We start from the raw sequence: 17,937 nt of genomic DNA, 5'->3' as shown, positions 1-17,937 counted from the left end.
GGCTGCCTGTGGGCGCTCGTCTGTCTGGCTCCGTGTGTTCCGTGCACGCAAGGGCACGGGAGTGCCGAAATGCCTTTGTGTGCAGACGTGGGCTGGGGTACGGCTTGAGTTAAGCTTTACAAATCCTGGCCCTCCCTCCACCCCCCCTCACTTGCTATCCCTGATTAAGAAAAAGGGTATCTTGCACAAAACTCATCTTTAATATTTTGGTATAGCTGGTAGAAGTGTTCCCTTAACTCTCCCTTTGCACAGAAGTAACCTAGGATGGGGAAACACTGCAAGAGGAAGCAGAACAGTCCTGCAACCCTTACTTAAGGTTTGGGAGATTTTTGTTCAGTTCTTGACACGGCTGAAAATTCCCTTCCTGAGCTCACGTGGTGACTTAGCCTTTCCAAGTCTTATTTTTCTAGCCATAAAATGAGAAGTAATTTGCTCTTGTCTCAACACCTTTCTCTGCTTTCTCTATTTTGACTTAAAGAGCTCAAGGGAGGGACTGTTTTTTCCTGGGTGTACATACAGAGTCTAGCATAATGGAACCAGGATCTTATCAAAGGCTTGTGAATGCTATTGTAATGCATATAGTAATTATAGGTATGTATATGTAGGGATGATGAAAAAAATCCAATGAAACATGGCATTTCCCTCTGGAAAAATGTTAGCGGAATAAAACCACGCCTGGGAGTATGTCAGTTCCAGCAAAAAAATGTCTATTAAAAATTATGCAGTGCTGTTCAGCAAGGTCACAACGCTCCTTTTAGAGCCAGTTAGAGGTTTTCGTTTCAAAGCAGCATGTCACTTTTTTTTTTTTTGCCCCCCCCCCCCCCCCCCCCTTCCCGCAGACTTTTAGCTAAGGTGTTTTGTCTCCTATTCAGATCTGGGGGGGGAATAAATCTCATCTAAAATTTTGTGGAAATTTCTACCAAAAGGGCCCTTCTGCAGCTCGATATGCTTGGAGGTAAGGTATCCCTATTTAACACCATATATAAGTGTGATTTCCAATGAATAACTTCTTCCCCCCGTCCCCCTATCTCGGGAGTGCAGCCCTGCTATCTGTATGTTCATATCAGCCCGGCACACAGATATGTATGAGTGTAATGGATATTAGGCATTTATTGCAAGGCATTCTGTTGAACATCACCTGCTGTTCAACATGAAAAGTTGATGTTCCACAAAGCCACAAGCCGAAGGCTCCTTAAGAGCTGTTCTGGTGCATCGGGTAAATATACGTGCTCGGAACAAGCGCTGTGTGAATTAATAATGCATAGAGCAAATCCGTAGGAAGAGCAGCTACTGCATAGGGTCTTCCTAAACCGCTCGCTCTCTGCTTAGGCAAATAGACAGGGAAGTCTGTGTTCTTTAAAGCATAATGGGTAGGTAATAAACCAAACTAACCTAATCAACCGCTTCCAGCTGCTCTAAGTATGGTAGCTGGCTGGGCAGCCGGGGTCAAATTCAGAAAAGTGGTAAAAATTGCATTTTGCATTATTGTCGGTAACTTGTGTTGACGGAGTAGTGGGGAAGAAGCAGAGAGGATGAGACGATGTGATGGCGGTAGGGATCCTTACCTCTTAACCGAGGCTCTCCCCATCCAAAAGGTATCAGCTGGAGGTCGCTGGGGCAGTGATAGGTTGGTGCATTGCTGTGTCGAGCTGGAGGAACGGCTCAAGCCCCAACACCATGAGGTGGGTAGGACTGGATGTTAAATACCACGGAGCCTGTATTTGCTTCCCAAGAAATATCCCGCTGAACCGCATGTATGCAGCGCAGGATTGGGTCATTAGCGGTACTGTTGCTCTTAGCTCTTCCGATCCTAACGAGCTGGGAGGTTGTGTAGGCACTAGCAGGCTGGTAGTACCATAAAACGGTGATGGAGAGCTCTGGATCAATCGGACCTCCTCGAGGTCTGTGGTTCGAACCAAGACTTGGCAGAGGAAAAGGAAGGAGAGCTGAAAGGCTCTCTGGATCAGGCCACAGCTGCTGTTTTGGCAAGACCCCCATGAAAATTGATGGATTATAACAGTGGAGAACCCAAGGATGGGTGAAATGCATCTCCGTGGTTAGGGACAGCGTGACCCTTTGGCCGGCTGGTGGCAGGGACATGCGGACACCAAACGGGGCTGTTGGGGACATCTGACCGGAGCTGCAGATCCCTCCCCAACTGCCAACGTTTTGATGTGCGGATTGTTATTGTCAGACCTGTCGATGGGATGTCAAGAGAGGGACTGTCACCTGTGATTTGTCACCTTTCTTCAGCAGAACGGTTGGCCCAGATCTGACTCAGAGAGTCTCTCTGGGTGGCAGCGATAGAGAGGAGAGAGAGAAATGCAGCTGGATTTTCCAAGACTTTGCAGCCAAATCTTCTTCTGAATTGCAAAGTGAACAGCTCAGATTTTTGGAAGCCTCTGAGGAGGAAAAAGTACAAAATTCCAAGATATCTCTTTTTCTTTTTTTTTTTTGCTTTGTCATTTTTCTGCCTATAATGTTGAGTCACCTCGAGCAACAAAATGAGACATCCTCACCACCAATGAAAATAATGAATATTTAACAAGATGCTATTTATTTGGCTTGTGTCAAATAGGAGTCTCGGGGTTCAGTGCCTCTGATGTTCTCCGTATTGGACAAAGGCTGAAAAAAAATAAGGTCTTCAAGACCTTGTGTACGTAGGTGTGTTGGTGTCGTGGTCTTGTGGCACAGAGGTGGTGGTTTTGGGTGTCTGGAGTTGGAGAAGGGTCTGTCTTGTTTCTGTTGCTGTGAAATGGGGACCAGAAATTGGCATGTGGAAAGGAGTTTAAGGAATGGGAGCAGCTTTGGACCTCAGCAAGGCGCAAGCGGCCCAGATGCTGCTCAGAGTGGTAGATGGTCTCGGTGTCAGGAATCTGATGCATGCTGTTACAGTACAGAAAAAAGAAAAAAAAAAAAAAAAAAAGCCTTGATCTGGAATAAAAGTAGATTCATGCTAGGAATGGAAGAGTTATTCCCTATCAATTTTGCTTTCAGAGCAATTTCCATATGGGATTAACCCTATAGGAGGAAGAGGCTTGTTGGGACAGTGCTGGGGCTCTCCCCTGCGGACAGCAGTGTGTCGTGTCCCCCCCCCCCAAAACCAGAGGCAGATGCTGCGGGTGCACCTCTTCATTTCGAGTGGTACGGGGGGTGGGGGGAGAGTCCTCCCTCCCATCATCGCACAGGTGGTGAAACTGAGTCACGGCACCGCTGCGGTCACCCGTGGGGGTGTCACCCCGGGAGGGGTGTGTGTGGGGGATTCACCCCATATCCCCCGGCGGGGACGGGCAGTGCCGGGCTGGGGGTTGCGGGGGAGCCCCCCGGTGCGGATGCCGGGGGAGGGGGGGGGCCGCAGCCAATGAGTGCGGCGCGGGGGAGGGCTGCGTGCGCGGCCGGCGGCGTGGTGCAGCCGGGCGGCGTGTGCGGGCCGGAGCGGCGGGCACGGCAGTGCCTGTCCCTCGCACCTTGCCACCCCTTCCGACCCCCCTTTCCCTCCCCCCCCCTTTTTTTTTATTTTTGGGGTTTTTTTTCCCTCCCCCACCCTGCGGTGCATTTTTTTTCCTTCCTTCTTTCCTTCCCTCCCCCCCCCCCCCCCCTTTTCCCTTCTCCCTTTCTGCGCTTTGCTCCGGGAAACGCTGGATTTTAAACCTCTCCCCGCCAGGCAGTGAGTGGGGAAAGGAGGGGAGAGAAACGCAGCCCGCGGTGAAACATGGCCCAGGCGAAAATGCACCACCCCGTCTCTTGGGTGATCTTCGCCGGGATGGCCGCTCTCCTCCTCTCCCAAGGTAGGGCCGGGCGGGGATGCTGCGGGGGATGCAGCCGAGGCGTGCGGAGGGTGCGCGGCCCCACGGCAGCACCCTCCGGGGGTGGCTGGGTGGGGGGGGAGTGAGGAGCCCCCCCCGAGCGGGGGTAGAGCTGGGAGAGGGTGCCCAGCCCGCCGCTAAGTTGCGGGGGGGGGGGGGGGGTGCGGATGCGGGTACGGCACGGCGGCATCTCCCAATTCGTGCTCCCTCCCGCGGTGCGCCGGGGGGGGTGGGGGGGGGAACTTCTCTCATGGCGCAGCAACTCGGGTGTGTGTGGGTTTTTTTAATTTTATTTTTATTTTTTTTTCCTGCCGAACGACTCTGCCATCTCAACTTAAGTTCCCGCGGAAGCAAATAGCAAATGCATCCAACAGGCTGGGGGAGGGGGGGGTCGGGGCCCCTCTGTGTTACCCCTCCTTTCCCTTTTGCATTGCCGGACCCGCCTGCAAGGTCGTCCCAAAAACTCGGTGCAGCCCCGGCTCCTGCCTGCTGCCCCCCCCCCAACCCGGGCTGGGGAGTTGGGAAGTCCTTGTCCAGCCTGTCCCGGGCGAGCACGGCTTCCTCCTGCTCCCGGGGGATGGTGCTTCGGAGCGGGGGGGGCTTTTGCAAGGAGGGGAAAAAAAAAAAAGGAGCAAAAAGCAAGGGGGGAAAGGAGGAGGCAGAAGCCAGCCCCATCTGGCCGGGAGCGCTGAGCCTGTCAGTTTGCGTTAGTCTCCTCGTAGCCATCTGGAGGGGCTGTGGGAGCGGGGTTACCTCCGTGGGAGGAGAGGACGGGGCCGCATCCTGCACCGGGTCGTCTGCGGAGCTCGGGCTGGGAAGGGGAGATGCGCCCCGGGGGCTGCGTTGCACCGTGCCCGCCCGGCATGCTGCCAGCCCCGTCGCGGATGGTACCCGGGGCTCCGGCCGGGGAGGCGGGGCTTTGCGGGGGATGGATGCACCCCGGGGGGGGGGTGGGAGGTGGATGCACCCCCCTTCTGCATGGGGAAAGGGAGAGCAGCCAGCAGCTGGAGGTAGCTACCTCTGTGCTGCCCCGGTGCCCGGTGAGGGCTGGGGACAGGATTTGGGCACCCGCATGCCCAACTCAGCCCTGCTTGTCCCCCCGCATCAGCCGAGATGCTCTGCAGCAGGATGCCGGTGGGGAGTGAAACCCCTGCCTGCGTGGGGCAGGGGGCTGCCCGAGCCGGGATGGGGGCTGCTGTGTGCTGGTAGAGCCGAGGGGAGAGATGGCCAGCCACCATCGCCGCTCAAACTTCTCTCTCCTGGGCAGGCTGGGCCCGCTCTTGCGGAGAGCCACCCCTGCCATATCGACCGGCACGGGCTGCTTAGCATGCACATCACACGCCAAGGCATTTCTCCTCTTCGCCTTCCTCCCTCTCTCCCTCCTCAAGCGTTCTCCTTCTCCCAGCATTGCTGCTTCCCGCTGTCGCTGCTCGGGATGCTAGCATCCCTGCACCCCCGGCTCCCAGAGGGGTTTCCTGGGGCTGGGAGCCCCAGCCCCCTCGGCTGCTGCCTCTGTGGGGACCCGAGGTGGGGTGCTGGAGGGCTGGGGCTCCCCAGGATGGGGGCAAAGCTGCCCTTCCTCTCCTCATTGCTCCTGCCCTGAATTTGTGCTCTTTTTTTAAAAAATGCTTGGTTTTTGCTCCTGATTTGGCTTCCTTACAGTCTTATTCCCTGGCTCTGGTCATCTCTCATGCTTCCTCTCCCTGTTTGCATCAACGCTTACAGATCGGAAAGTAGTTGGGGTTTTTGCTTGCTTTATTTTTTTTTTAATTCTCCTTCTCGGTGTGGAGGAATGCGCTGCCTCCCCAAGCAAAAAATCCCCCGAGTCCCCTGAGCCTTGTAGGAGTCTGATTTGGGTGCCAGAAGTCCCTGAGTCACTGCCAGGCTGGGGGGAAGCAGGGATCCATGCTGCACTGTGGTCCAGGGGGAAGCCAGGGCAGAGCCGTGGGGTGCTGGGCAAAGCATTGCACAGGGTAGTCTTCGGCAACAAAAAAGTTTGGGCCTTTTTTGGGCTGGGAGATGTTGGGTATGCTGGGTTGTTGGAGGGAAGGAGTCCCCCCTGGAGGTTTTCTTGCATGATTGTATTCCAGAGAGTCATTTAAAAAAAAAAAAAAACCAAACCAAAAACCCAGCAAAAAGAATTTTTCTTTCTGGCAAAAACTTTCTGAGGGGGTTTTGAGAAATTGGTGGTCATTCAGCACCAAAGGTTATATATAGATGTATATACACGCATGCGTGGCCAAATATCAGCAGTATGGTGCTGCTGCTTCATGAACTCCTCTGATATTCACTGTATTTTTTGGAATTTCTAACTTTTCTTTCGCGCTTGGTATACAAAAGGGGAGCTGGCTTGTGTTTGAAAAATGCGAAAATTATCGTCATGCAGGAAAACTGTGTTTTGCACAAATCTACTCCAAATAGCTCAAGAGAACTGTGCTGCCCTCTGCAGCAGTTTATCAATACTCCAGGTCATTTACCTATTTACAGCCAAACAAACAATAAGAAAAGTGGTTTGTGAGTATGCTTGAGAGTAAAGTGGAGCGTGAAGTGGGATAATTCGCAAGTGCTTGACCATCTGCATTTGTACAAACCTCCATAGCTCCTCCAAGTTTTGCAGACTCGCTGTTGGTTTTTTGGAAACCTGCCCCCAAAACGGGAGCTGTTGAGTTAGGAAGGGGCTTTCTGAGCCCGGAAATGTCCGGTATGGTTTTGTGCACGTCGATGGGGCTGTTCCCAAGGGACCTGTTGGCTACTGGGTGTTGGTGCTAGAGAGCAAGGCCAGGGCGCTTGCTCGGATGCTGCATCTCCATGAGAATGAGATGCAGGTGTCCGTCGCGTCACGTATGAGGGGTAGAGCCGGCCAAAGATCCAGCCATGGCTTGAGGAAGGGAGCTGGGAAGACTGAGGCTACAGAGGGCTGGGATAGCCCCAGGCGTTGGGAAATATTTGGCAACACAGCTCTCATTGTGTTTGCTGTATTTTTTTTTTTTCTCTGCGTTATTTTTAAATAGCACTAATGAATACCCAGAGCATATTTAAGGACCCAGCAGCTGCGTCTTCTTTTCCTTCTTTCCATGGTTCAAAGTAGAGCGATGGTCTCGCCCGGTGTCCCCGACTCACGCCCACCTGGATTTCTTGAGGAAGAGGAGGGCTTGTGCAAAAAAAAACCCACCCTAGCACAGGGGAGTGGAAGAGAGAAGAAAACTCTTCACTCAACTGTGCGTAAAAGGATTAACCAGGCTAAAAGGTCATAGAAGATTTAGCTGGGCCTTTAGCATCAGTAAGCCAAGAATTATGGGAATTTGATTTACAAATTAGCATAAAGACCTTATTCTAATAAGCATAGAAGCTGAAATAGGTATGTAAAATAATAGCATATGTCAACATCATACACGGAGCGTTCCTCAGCCGGAAGAATTATTCGCTCCACTGATGTGGCTGGGTTACAGACGACTCCCAAACCGAAACACGGGCTACGCTCATGTGGGATGAAAAGGCTGGATCTGGCCCGGAGACGCATCTTGGGAAGGGCAGGATTTGGGATCACCGCCTGGGTCGGGGCTGTGCAATCCGGGAGGACTTTATCTTGGCGGAGGCGGGAGGGGGAAACCTTCTGGCAGTTCATGCAAGAAGGTAATTGCACTAATGAATGCGTATAAGAAAAATTACGTGTATCGACATCTTTCTGTGAATACCTGGATTTATTGTTCCCCGGGGAAAATATTAGATGTGGCTTCGTGGTGGTTAATAGTTACCGTGCGGGTCAATAAAATGTGATATTCACCCCAACAGCAGAAAATAGCTATTTAATAGGTAATAACAGTAATAATCAATACCTACATGATTAGATAACCCAGTTATATGTAGTACATAAAAGGAGGGGAATGCGCTCTGGTTACTCAATGGCCTGATTTGGAGCGTTGCTGAACATCTGGCGTTCTCGTTGATTTTAACCGTAGCTGTAAGCAGGTACCCAGCACCTCTGGAAATCAGGCCACAGCATGGGATTAACTGGCACATTTTTAAGACTCAGCAGAGCAAACAGGAACCCAAGCAGACCTTTGGCACTGGAAAGGTGCTTTTGAAAGCAGGCTGCATGGCACAAAAACGCGGGACGGCACCTAAAACGCTGGGTTGGCGCGTGGGATCTCGGTTGGGTGGGTGGTTTTGCCCTGGGTGCTCTGTGCAGCATCGCACGTGGGGTTTTTTCATGCACAGGGTATTGCTGCTTCCTCAGGAGCATCCCTCCACTGATCTGGTCATGCAGCAGTTGGCTGGCGTGATACAGCGAGGGGTAAAATTCTTGTGGTTGCTCTACGCCGTGTATATGGAGAGATCTCTATCAAAAGAGTTATTTGTAACGAGAGCGCTTATATTGTGGTGCGATGGGCAACGCACGCCAGAGTTGGTTCATGCTGTATCTACAACAGCTTTAGGAGCCTCAGTTGTGGGACGGAGATGTGCGAGGTACCGTACACGCTGCCGCGTGTTTCAGGAGGTGCAGTTGCTTATTGCCGTTAAAACACAGGCGTGAAGAAGGTGGCTGTGGTTATCTGCGGTGGGATAAATGAGGAGGCGATGAAGACGACTTTGCATGGCCAAGGAGGTACAGGACTGGTCGGCCAACCCTGCGTTTGGGATGGAACTCACTGACCAGCCAAGAGGAGGTGAATGTGAGTCTAACAAGCAGAGAAGATCAGGTGGTGGCTGCGAGCTTGGGGGAAAAAAACAACCCTCTGGTATAATTAGATTTGTGAAGCATCATAGGGACCGTCCCAGCCAGCTCAAAACAGACTTGTCTAGTCCTTTTTCTAAGATTTGGCTGTGCTGGATGCTCTGGAGGCTGTGACCAGTTTTGGGATGTCCCAGTGCTTAGCAAAAACTACTTTTCCTTATCCGTGTGGGCATTTTAACCACTATAGGAACTCTGACTTACGGTTTTTCTGTCGTCTTCTTGTGCCAACCCTGTCTTGTGCACGAGACAAGTGCATTCGATATTGGAAGTGTCTGCTTCATGTATTTTTCTTGCTGCTTTTGCTTAAAAATATCCATATTTGTGATTTTCCCCCCCTTCATTTTATTTTCTCCCTATGGGGAAAAAATTGATCAGTTGACAGATCTGGGTCAAGTTAGCAAGCAGGGCTTGCTGTTTTCTGTGATAAACTGGGGTGGAGGTGGAGGGGGAGAGCTCACCAGCCTGCTTCCCAGGCAACTCGCAGTCAGACGGCGGAGGTGGGCTCCAAGCCTTCCTCCGCAGCCTGGGAAGCACCACAAAATATCTTTCTGGCCATGGGGATGGGGAAAAACTCCACTTTTTGCATCTGTCGTTCCTTCCCAAACTTCAGTGGTGGTAGGGGAGGGCAAAATTTTCTTTGCTTGTTCCCCGGTTGAAGGGATGCCTTACTAGAGCAAGGCTTTAAAGAGGGTAAATATGATTTATTTTTTTTCCAGTGTTACTGGTAGCGCTCCTTTGATGCGCAGTGGCAATTCTCCTGCTAGACTCAATGGGACCCAAACATGATCCGTCTCAGATGTTCATGGCATAAGGCTTGCAGCTGCCTTGGACTTGCAACTTGGAGTTGAGCTGTTGGTTTCAAATAGGGGCCAAAATGAGCAAGATGCCAGGATTTGGGATTCTCTAGTGGAAGTCCAAGCCATACTGCTGTCTCCCATCTTCAGCCGGCATCCTGCACCGCCGCGCATAGGTCTTTCCAGGCCTTTGGTAGCTTTTATAGGCAAAAAAAAGAAAAAATTTTGCAAAGGATGAGCTCTTTGTCACTGCATCTCCTGGGGCACCCTCATCCCAGGGGCCTGGAGCCCTTTTGCGGGTGCCGGTGCATCCTCCAGGCATCACACACCCCGTGCATGTTTGGAGCTGTGGCTGCTAGCCCCAGGGAGCTAGCCACCTCCCTCCTCCTTCCAGAAGCACGCACCTTGCTCTTGGTTAATAATAAATCAGAGGTGCTGCCTTCGCCGGGCTCTGTTATCTCCCGCCAAGAAGGATATCATGGATTTTTGATGCGCTTACAGTTAATATGTCCAATGCCGAAAGCTGTTGTAAATTAATTGACCCTTTGACCCTCTTGTCCCGTTGACTGTTCCTACTAAAGACAATGTTCAGTTCTTGGCATCCTTCCCCCCCCCATTTTCCCTTCCTCCAGCTCCTCCGCCTCCCGCATGCTTCGCTTACTAATCAGGGGGAGCCGAAAAAGGCCCTCTGAGCAGGGCTTCATGCAGCCGAGGAGCTGCGCCTCTGAAATGCTTTGTAGCAGCCGTGCGGGGAAGCCAGGATCCCGGGGACTCAACGCGCATAAATTACTGATGGTTGGAGTATTCCCTTTAAAGCAGTGGGGAGGCGGTGATGGAAGCTTGGCACGGCATCCTCCTCCTTCCCACGGGGACAGGGACAGAGCGACGGAGCTGCTACCAGGCTAAAAAGTCACGGGTGCAGCACCAAGGACCTTCTGGAGCTGGGTGGGACCCGTCAGTGGGGTGCAAGGGTGCTCAGCACCTTGCTGAGGGCGCTTCTGTCCATCGAGCGAGCTGCGGGTCGTGCCAAGCGCTTGCTTTTGGAGCCACGGTGTGTCTGGCTCGTGGGCAGGATGGGAGCGGGGAAGGAGCAGAAGAAGATGCTGTGAGCACGGAGGTCCTGGGCTGGGACGTGGGTCCTGGGTTCATGTCGGGCTCATTGCATGGTCCTTCCTCTTCCTCGCTTGGTCACACACTCCATAAGGATACCAGCTGTCTTTCCTGTCTTGCGTCTGGTCTGGCTAACCTGGATTTGCTTTGAAAATGTATTATTTTTTTTTTTTTCCCCCCGCTACGTAGTTGTACATCACTGAGCACGGGGAAACCCTGGTGTAGCTTGGAAAGGAGCTTGTGATACTCGGCTCGCGTGACCCGTTCGCATCCTCCCGTGACTCGTGATGGGAGACAGCAGCTGCTAAGAAGTAGGAAATACCACAGGAAATCGTATAATATTAGAAATGAAGCAGAGTGGTTTGTTTATTTATTTATTCCAAAACAGAATAAACCAGAACAATCGCAAATTCCCAGTGAAAGTAAATTCTGGGAAAAATAGGGATTGATTTTTTTTTTTGAAGTATTTTTGTTCCGATTTGGAGCTTTATGTACAAAGTTGTGAAGTGATTTCAAATAATAAAAAAACCCCCAGAAACCCAAAGGCTGCATTCCAGCGGTATCAAAAGAGCCTGGAGACTCGAGCCTTGTTACATTTTTTATTGTTATTTCTTCAAAACAGATCCTCTGCTAATGTTTTGATTTTGCCAGAAACGGCATTCTTGATGTAAAGAACTGGTTTGAAAGCCAAATCTGACCCGCCTCACTGGAAGCGTGACAAGTACTTGAAGCGAAGCAAGGTTCATTAATACTCTAATATTATCTCGCTGTTTAAGTGGGTTCCCCCCTCCGTTGTGGGAGTTATCTGGTGAATACACTAAGTTCCTGGGCTGGTTTGGTTGTTTTCTAGCTTTCTTCCCTTTCTGCGGGACAGATGGTATTTATACATCAGAGGATGCCTGCGTTAGATTTTTTTTTTTTTTTTTTTTTTTTTTGTTTGCAAAGTCAGTCCCCAAAGCCAGCACCGGGGTTTTTGATAGTGGGCCGAGGAGGAGGAGAGCGGCAGGGCTGGTTGGCAAGAGGCGAATTTGGATTTAGCGTGAGTGACATCTCTCTTAATGAAGCCCTTTCTGGAACAAGGCTGGCTGGGAGAGGGATGCGTTAGAGGCCGGGGGAGCGACAAAGCCAAAGCCGCCTTGTCATTGAAGACAATATTTACAAATTTGTATTATTTATTGTTTACCTTGTGCGTCGCTTTTCTGCACGTCAGCGCTTCCCGTTGTACGTTTTGGGCTTCAAAACCTGACATCACATTAGCAGCCGGCTCCAAAGCCCCCAAATAATGCATAAACTATGATTATTCCTTCTGATCCACTTGTGTTTATGTAAATGGCAGGAAAAGCGGTTTTCAGCTTATTTCAGAAGCTTAAGGGATTCGTACCAAGCCTATTATTGAAAAATCAGAAAGTGAAAAGCAACTTCTGAGATGAGGAATTAACAACTCAATGGCAGCGTGTGTACGGCTGGCTGTACGGGATCCGGCTGTATCCCAGACGGGAATTCCCCCGGGGATCCCAAAATCAAACATATGGCGACAGGTTTTGTTGGGGAGGGGCGAGGGTCCGGGGTGGGAAGCTGGAGAGGGGAGCTGGGGTGTCAACTGTCGGCGGTGCTGGTGGTCGGATTTTTGGGCTGATGGAGCATCACTGGTTGCAAAAGCCACCGGTCGCTTGGCTGATCACGCCGGCTCCGCATCCCTCGCGTGGGTGAGCGCCGGGAAAGGCTCGGGAGCACCCGTACATCCCCAGAATGGCTGTCCCTGCTCTGTGCAAACCTTTTCCCTCTGCCCCAGGAGAGATGGGAACAGATGCAACTCCTCTTTGGGGCGCTGGCCCTGCAGCATCTCATCCCTCCTCTCCTGCTGCTGGTTATTTTTTTATTTATTTTTTTCCCCCCAGCTCGGTCCCTTTCCCCCTTCCTTATGTTAATTTCCCACCTGAGCACCAAGTACTTTATAAATAGCAAATCTGAAATGAATTTCCTAGCAGCAATCATTATCTCCCTCGACAGCCATTAAACATTCACACAAGCAGAGCAAAATGACAAAGGGGATTGATTTTTACAGTATGTTGGGGGGGAGGTAGGAGGAAGGAAATATGTTGACGAGGCTTTTTTTTTTTTTTCCCCCCACTCTCCCCTCCCTTCCACATCCTCTATGTCGAGGAATTTAAAATCACCCAGTGAGTCCTTTTTGAGATCAAGATGGAAGGGGTGGGAGAGAGCAAAGTTAGGAGGGGAAAAAAAAAAATTTTTTTTTTTTTTTTAAACAAAAAAAAGCCCTATTCCCTCCTTCTTCAGGCCCTGCAAGCCTCGCTCCGATCTGTCAGCTGCGTGCGAGTGGTAAACATGAAGTTAGTTACGCGGCCCCGGCTGTTGAGATGAATATGTCAGAGTTAATGTCTCTGAAGATGGAGGGGTGGGCTGGAGGGGGTGGGGGGGGGCCCAATCTCCGCAGCCTTCTCAGCAGAATAAATGTGTTGATGCAATAGTTGGGAGCCGGCGAGCTGCTGCCGTATGAGGCACTGTAGCTGAAAATTTAACTTTGATTTCAATTTTCATATTTGTCAGCAATAATTAGATTCAAGAAATGTTTTTGCCGCTGTTCTAAAATACTAATAAGTAGGAGCCTTTGTAGTATGGCTAATGGAGTCTTTTTTTTCCTAGTGGGCTAGAAAAATTCCATTAAAGGGAAAAGTCATACTATATTACCATGCTTCAACATGCATTGACTTGGCTGCCACGGGAATATCTGCGCTGGGAGACGGCGGTCCTCGCTTCGAGCTGCGGGGATGGTACTCGTGTCCCACGGTCATGACTTGATGGGGCTTCCAGGGGTGGGCTGGTGGGGGGAGTGATGCTCTTTGGGGCAGCTGGAGGCTTTTGAAGCGTTCGGGAGATGATATTGCAGTGGTAGCCTGGCTCTGGTCCAGCCGGCTCGCTTCGGGCAGTTGTTTTTGGTATTGCAAATTCCCCTGGGGTTTAAAGCCTTAGATCAATTGGGGGGGGGTCTCCCCTTGGCGGCTCTGGCAAAGGCAAAAAGCCCCTTCTCCCCCCTCCCCGCCCTGCTGCGTGGATTTCCCTGGCGGCAGGTTTTATCCCAGAGCAACGCCGGAAAGGAAAGCGATATTAAATTTGCTGGTGATATGCACAGCAAATGGGGGAAGCTCTAAGTTGTGTCATTCTCAAGTTGCTTCAGCCTATTAAGAAAACAAAAGCACTTGTGGAGTGAGAAATGGAAATGGCCAACGCGGCCCGATTAATCCTGGATGTACAATTCCATTAATAAGCCAGCTTTTAATAGGTGGCTCTTTCCAAGAGCTGCTGGGACTAAGAATTGATGTATTCACTGTAATTGTATTGCAAGTAATAGGATATGAAGAAAATTGTATGGAGAACCTGTTCCTTCGCCACCGTTTTCCAATCAGTTGAAATAATGTTTCCCCTGGAAGAACCCAGCAAGGTAATGATACTTAAATCTAAATGGAAACAGGAATATTTTTAATTTTGGTGGAGGTGATTTTGGCCCCCATTTTGAATCCCCATAGAGGGGGAAGAAGCCAAAACAGCAGTTTGCAAAAGTGCCGGAGGAAATAGGGATCCCAGTCCCGACGGAAATGCCCCGTGGCTGGATACTGGGGCTGCTCTGCCAGGCTGGGTGATGGGATGCGGGCGCTGATGCAGAGATCTAGAACGGGTCTGGGAGCCTCCGGGCTTCCTCTTGAGAGCTAAGGGGGGGATTTCTTGGTGCCAGGGCACGGTGCTGCCCCGCTGGCTTCTCACCCAGAGGCTCTTGTTCTCTTCGATGGCTGCGAGAGGGGCCGTTGCCCTCCGCAGTCGATGCGGTTCACTGGGAGAGCTCATTAATGAGCCTGAGGTCCTCACTCCGTTCATCCCCTGTGTTTATTCAGACCCGCGACCCCAGGGCTCTGACGGTTTGCTCATACTCTTTTAGCAATGAACTCCTGTTTTCATACCCCTGCAAAATCTCTCCTCCTGCTCTGTGGAGCAAATGTACCTTTGTGGCTGCTGCTCCGGGTCCCCGTGGTATTCAGAGAGAGATTTGGGATTTATCGGTGAACATGTCTCCGAGGGCTTTTGCAAGAGCAGCGCGGCACTGCCATCGGTACGGCACTGCAAATCCCAAGCAAGGCTGGGTGGATCAGCGCATCCGAGGTAACGCGCAGCAGCGCCCTGGGATGCAGATCTCCGTAATATTAATGCGATTGTGGAATAATGCACATTAAAGCAAAGGCAATATTAGCCGTAAGAGCTGACCGCCTCAAAATCCAGGCGGTCCCTGATTATTTGTTAATGGGCTGGGGAATTTGGAGAAGTTTGCAGCCACTTTTTTTCTGTTCATCACTGCTGGCCACTGGTTAGGGGCTGTTTGTTTTTCACTCCTCCTCCCTATTTGTATGCATGCTCTGACCCTTCTTTAGTAGCAGGCGAGAGAGTAAATATAAAGGGGGGGGGGGGGGAAGGGAGAGAGAAAAAAGAAAAAAAGCCAAGGCACAGTTCAGCTCAAATCCCTGAGGAAACAGATGTGATTGCCTTACAGAAATGGCTCCAATAAGGCCAGAAAGGAATATTGCTTTTATAGCTTTTGGGATATAAAACATTTAGAAAATGTGATTGACTGGCAGGGCCTAATTTATCATTTACCCATTTCTCTCTCTCTCTCTCCGTCCTCGTATCCACCCAAACACAGAAGCATGCTCGGATGGACTCATTTCCACTTTTTTGCTTTCTGTCTCCTGCCTGTAACACAAGTGCAAACCCGGTATTTCCTTGCACGCTGAGCGGTGTGCGTGCACACACAGGCACGTGTTCCCCTGTGCTCCTGACTCCTTGTCCCTCTGCCTGTGTCACGGATTTATCATCATTCTGCTAAGCACTCGAACTCCTGTGGCTATTTATAATTAATGCTCAGAAACCTGCCAATCCATTTAATGACACTAGGAGGTCATGGCCTCCCTTATAGCTTCCCATTAATCATCATTAGAACAGTTCTGGGTTTTTTACATTCTTTTTAAATGTTAATTCACCTTTATAATGCTCCTTTCAGCTCTGACTGTAAAGGGAGACTCTGTAGTGACTCCAGACTGTCTTGCAAGTGTGTGCAGGTGAAAGGCGCAGTGGGACAATTGCACTTGATAAAGTCTCTTGGATGTCTCCCGCTGGAATGAATTACGCTCACAAACTCTGCCAGATGGGATTTCTCCACTGCCCTCTGCTGCCTGCTCCTCGCAGTGATGCTGGCACGGCTCCCTCCCTCCCGGCTCCGTCTCTCGGGTACCACCGAGCCCCTCGCAATCGCTCCCTACCCGTGCACCGCTGGGAAGCGTGCAGCGAGCAGTTCCCGGAGGGGAATAAGCTCATCGATGCTGGTGCAGAGCTCGAGAGGGCCGTGAGTGCTCTGCCAGGTTGTGCTCGGGCACGTCTTTGCTGGGCAAGCTTGCTTTGGCTCACGCATGGCTTGTTTTATGGGGTTGTGGTTGTTGCATCCCATCGGCATCTTGGTTTGGGTGGAACGTCAAACATCCCTTGTGAAAGTTAACAAAAATCCCGGTTCCCAGAGAGCAGAGCCGCTCGCAGCGGTGGGTCCGTCTCCTTTTCTTTGCTGCTCCCACCCTGGAAGCAGGAAACTCCGAACCCTTTCGCTGTGTCCCAAAGCACCCGCTGTCATCGTCACAGCCCCGGACTCTCGGCGCAGCAGAGGAGACTTAGCAGAGATGTCAGGCGGCAGCTTGGAGGAAGGAAAGCTCTGGCTGCAATCTGGTAGTAATCTGTGCTCGCCATTAGTGGGAATGGGTCTGCAGCGGTGCCTGTCCCATCCGGATTCCAATTTGGATCCTTTCGGGAGGAGTCCCTGGCGTGGCGGTGCACAGCTCTGCAGAAGATTGCCGCGATGTGTGGAGCCGTGGGAGCTGCTTCTCTGATGGAGCTCCTGGAGGCTTTTCATAGCTCTGGGTAATAAAACTGCAAAGCATCCTGTGACTCTTGGCCATCATGCTTTGCTCAGCAAGATGGGGTGAGGCTCCCCTTCATTGGGAGGCACCCACAGCCCTGCGTGCGCTCGGGGTGGGCTCGGGTTCGTGCTGGCCTCTCTTTTTGGGTGAAACAGTTTCACTCCTGCTCCTTTGGGGAGTTCTGGTCTTGGTGAGAGTCGAGCCCAGCCCCGTTTCTCTGAGTAAATACGCCAGCAGCATTTGGCTTAATGAACTGTGGCTTTTAATAAATGGCTCTTATCTTGCTGAAGTGCTGCTAAATTGTCAGGATTTAAAATTAGCCTAATAGATTTGCGGGCGATGTTTTATTCACTGGTTAGTTGGAAAGAGACGGAGAGAGGGGGAGAGATGGCTCCACCCAGTTCTCCCTGCATTATACAAGAGTTATTTATTTGTTTGGGCCGAAGGGGAAATGTTCTGGATTAATGTGCGATGCCTCAGCACCTGACTTAATGAGAATTTAGAGACCTATCCCAAACTGATAGTCTCCAATTAATCACTCGGTGGCCCCTCTGCTTTGCTGTCCCTGGAATATATTTTTCAAAGTGGTGGTTGGGTTGCGGTACCCACTGCTGCTTGCCAGGAGAGGGGGACAGGGATGGACTAGGGAGGTTTTTGGGTGCTGCGGTGTCTTACAGGACCACTTCTTGCAGCTTTGCACTGTGTTGATGTGGAAGCAGAGCCTGTATATCTCTCCGTATACCATATGTGTACCTGTGCAACTTGTATTCTTGAGCAAAAAGTTGAGCTGGTCCTTGCTCAGCTTGTGATACGTCCCGTGAACTTGCGTGAGCCGCTCTGTGCCTTTTGACAGCACAGAGCCGGTTATGATCCTGTTGACAGTTTGGAGACATATGGAGAATCAAGGCAGAACAGTGTTTTATAATAGAGTAATACGGGATGTGGTTGGGATGAAAGATGCCAGGGAAATGTCAATCACTATCATTATCCTAACAAACTGCTGTACCTGCAGAGATAATAATAATATTTAGCAATTATATAGCACCTAACAAGCTCAAACGGTACAGACTGTAGCTAATTAAATCTCCCAAGACTTCCTTTGGGTGGGTGTTTTCCTAAGAGTGCGGACCGGCTTCCGCCCAGCGTTTTGTGTGAAGATAAATGTGCTTCTCCTCCACTTCCCAGGTAAGGAAAGGTGGCGGTCCTGCGGAAAATCCTCAGTTAAGGGCAAGCCTGAGCTTGGGAGCGGGCTCGAAGTGAAGGCAGCGGGCAATTCTGGCACTGCGTTGTGCCACTCGATTCTGTGACCCAGATTGCCAAAGGTGCTGGGATGCTGAACGCCTCGGTGTGCTCATTGCTTGTCCTTTCTGAAATTGGGGAGAGGTTGGGTGCTGGGCGCCTGAACGAGCACCCCGCCAGCGTTCCTCGGTGAAGCAGAGGTGGTGGTACAGGTGGTTTGCAGGGCTGGATGGTCAGCGGTGCGTTTTCTCCTTTGTCCTTCTGGGCAGCTGCTGTTTCCCCCT

General features: G+C 51.1%; 1 protein-coding gene across 1 annotated transcript in view; it reads left to right on the top strand.

Moving 5' to 3' along the window:
• The first annotated feature begins 3,616 nt into the window (after positions 1 to 3,616).
• The window catches only part of LOC104643573 (protein CEPU-1), a 338,158-nt gene continuing 323,837 nt past the window's right edge, over positions 3,617 to 17,937 (top strand). The window contains exon 1 of the mRNA XM_075774604.1: positions 3,617 to 3,788. Coding sequence (XP_075630719.1) covers positions 3,713 to 3,788 — 76 coding nt within the window. The 5' untranslated portion in view covers positions 3,617 to 3,712. The remainder of the gene's footprint in view (positions 3,789 to 17,937) is intronic.

Source organism: Balearica regulorum, chromosome 23 (genome assembly GCF_011004875.1).
Source record: "Balearica regulorum gibbericeps isolate bBalReg1 chromosome 23, bBalReg1.pri, whole genome shotgun sequence".
NCBI lineage: Eukaryota > Metazoa > Chordata > Aves > Gruiformes > Gruidae > Balearica > Balearica regulorum.
The sequence above is the reverse complement of the archived record's forward strand: the minus strand, read 5'-3'. Positions and strand labels throughout refer to the sequence as shown.